At 51.8% G+C, this 3,070-nt stretch overlaps 1 protein-coding gene across 1 annotated transcript in view; it reads left to right on the top strand.

Annotated features, from left to right (window-relative positions):
• Positions 1–3,070, top strand: part of RIN3 (Ras and Rab interactor 3) — a 65,898-nt gene that overhangs the window by 61,669 nt on the left and 1,159 nt on the right. Inside the window, exon 9 of the mRNA XM_009076168.1 lies at positions 1,805–1,968. Coding sequence (XP_009074416.1) covers positions 1,805–1,968 — 164 coding nt within the window. The remainder of the gene's footprint in view (positions 1–1,804; positions 1,969–3,070) is intronic.

Here is a 3,070-nt window from a genome sequence, read left to right as displayed (position 1 = left end):
CCCTACACCAAAGTTTAATGGTGCTCTAAAAATACTGCTCTTAAATAATTGAAGTGCTATCTTAGCCATCTTTAAGCAATCAGCCACAGTAACAGTGGAACTCCCCAGAGCTGGAGTTGCCGCTGGGAGCCGCGGGATGCTGAGCGGTTTGTGTGATGTGCAAGTGCCACCTAGAGGCAATTAGTCTGAGACAGCAAGAGCAGGGATCCCGCCCCGGCGGGCGGGTGTCTGTCCTCCCCGTTTCCCTGGCAGTGGGATGGGGCAGGGGGTGCAGCAGAGCCCGGGACTGGCCCCGCCGTCCCCACCCTCCCTCCGCCCCGGGGAGAGCCCCGAGCTGGGCAGAGGAGCTCAGCTGGGGAACGAGCACTTCGATTAACCCAGTGCCCTGGCACGAGTCTGTGCTGCAAGCGAATCACAGAATCAACCTAGTTGGAAGAGACAATCATCCAGTCCAACCCTACCGTGGTCACCAGACCACGGCACTAAGTGCCACATCCAGTCTCAGCTTGAAAACCTCCAGGGATGGGGAATCCACCACCTCCCTGGGCAGCACATTCCAGTGCCTGAGCACTCTCTCTGTAAAATGTCTCTTCCTGATATCCAACCTAACCCTCCCCTGGCAGAGCTTGAGTCTGTGCCCTCTTGTCCTGCTGCTGGTTGCCTGGGAGAAGAGACCAACCCCCACCTGACTCCAACCTCCTGTCAGGGAGTTGCAGAGGGTGATAAGGTCTCCCCTGAGCCTCCTCTTCTCCAGGCTGAACACCCCCAGCTCCCTCAGCCTCTCCTCATGGTCCTTGTGCTCGAGTCCCTTCACCAGCCTCGTTGCTCTTCTCTGGACCTGCTCCAGCACCTCAATGTCCTTCCTGAACTGAGGGGCCCAGAAATGAGCACAGTACTCAAAGTGTGGCCTCACCAGCACCGAGTCCAGGGGCAGAGAAGCTGAGGCTTCCTCATGTTCACATCTGTCCACACCAGGGCATATCTGCACCTCTGTGAATGAAGTTGGTTCTTATCTTCCCAGTAGCTGCACTTGGTTGTTTGTTACCTGCTTCAACCAACACCACAGCAGTCTGGGGGTTTCTGAGGAAAAAGGGCTCTTGCCACTTTATCCTGTTTATCTGCTTTACCAAGATATATCCTGCAACTCCAAACAGACCAGGAATTACAGAGGAACACCTGGGCTTCTTGTGTAGACAACAGAGAATGGAGGGAGCAGAGTGACTTGTTCGTGCAGGTCTGAGACATCCCTCACCTGTGCTGAGCCTGCAGGAGACCTGGGGTCCAAATATTCCTCAGTGATGCTGAGCCCATAGAGACCTGGGATCCAAACATTCCGGCAGTGCAGCTGGAGTTGGAGGGGCTGGATCCAGGCCTTGTGCTTCTCCCGTGGAGTACTCTACGATTGTTTCTATTTACTTGCATTATGGAGACTGCCTAGGAGTCCAAGTTACAAACCTGTTGCATGGGTTCTGTCAAACACCACAAAAAATATGCCCCAAAGAATAAATCATCTGTGGCTTGGGCTTGTTTGTGACAGCAGTTTTTGTAGCTGTTTCCCTTCAGCCTTCCCTTCCCTCCCAGGACATCTACAGCCTCAGCAGGCTGTGCAGTGGAGCAGGAGGGGATGGAGGATACTGGTCATCAGGTTTCCTTATTTTGGGGTAACATCAGTCACCCCTGCACTCCTTGCAGTGAGGCACAGGTCAGACAGCTGCTGCTGTGCAGGCACCAGCAGGCAGGGTGGGAGTGGAAGTGAATGGCCCATGCCAGAGGGATATTCCTAAAAGACTTCCACTTTTTGCAGGTTCCTATTATTTAACCACCACCTATGGGGTCCTGGAGCACATCAGGAACTACGACAAGATCACTGTCACGCGGCAGCTGAGCGTGGAGGTTCAGGACTCCATCTACCGCTGGGAGCGACGGAGGACGTTGAACAAGGCCCGTGCTTCCCGCTCATCAGTGCAGGTAGCTGGCATTGTATTCTAGGAAAAAAGCCTGGATGATGGACATGATTCCTCCACACTTAAAAATTTTTGATATGGTTATTATTTTGAAACAAAATTAATTTAAATCACTGTTAAAAAGGAAGAGTACATGCAGGGCAAGATTTCCAGATCTTAAGAAAACACACCTTGTTTGAAATACATATCACTTACAAAATGCATTTTGAAGTCTTGAAGTACCTTCATAACTGAATTTTAAATATCACTGCAGAATGATTATGTTGTTCAGTCTCAAAGGAGGTGAGCTAGGAGCCTTTCCACGTGGAGAGCTGTGGTGGGGACTCAGGGAGCTCCTCTTTTCCATCAGCATTAATGCCTGGGGAAATTGTGAGCTAAACTGAGGGGATGTAAGCAGGCTATGCAGGTCTGTTCCTAGATGGCATAAAGCTGTAGGAGAATCTGAGACATCCCAAGAGCCAGCCAGACAATCAAGCATCTTCCAGAGCCTGGTTTTCCTGTCCAGCAGCAGGAGACACCCATCAGTGTCTGGTTAGCTTTGAAGCCCATGCTGTGTATGGCCTGGCAAACACCTCCCCATGCACCAGTGGGAGAGTGTCCCAAGAAGGATAGGTGCTCCAGGCCTCCCAGGTGAGGCTGGATGCAGCTCAGGAAGTCTGCATGGCCTTCAAACTCCATGTCCTGTGATCAAATTGACATCCATGAGGAGGCAGCAAAGGCCATGTCTCCGTTTCTGTAGAGCCTTCACCATGCAGGACTGAAAATTGTGCATGCCAAGGGGGAAAGCCAGGGGGAGATCTTCTGCTGGGGAGACACAGTCCCTGTAGCCCTGTGAAGGCATGTGGTTGAACAGGTTTCCCACATTGCAGTCAAACCAGTCCCTGATGATCTCAGAAACTGTGAATGATGGATGAGCTACAGCAAATATCCATCCAGCCCTGAGTGCTGGTCTGGCAGCGGATCATAGCAAGTACCTAGCATGGAGCATAATAGCTGAGTGATCAAATGCCACATTTTCCCAGAAGAATCCCACCACCTCCAGCAGCTGAAGGGACGTTTTTTCCATCCCTTTGAATGAGGGGTAATATCAGAGACGTGAGCCTATC

This window comes from Acanthisitta chloris, unplaced genomic scaffold (genome assembly GCF_000695815.1).
Source record: "Acanthisitta chloris isolate BGI_N310 unplaced genomic scaffold, ASM69581v1 scaffold8206, whole genome shotgun sequence".
Taxonomy (NCBI): Eukaryota; Metazoa; Chordata; class Aves; order Passeriformes; family Acanthisittidae; genus Acanthisitta; species Acanthisitta chloris.
Note: the sequence above shows the minus strand (reverse complement) of the source record. Positions and strands in the feature narration are given on the sequence as shown.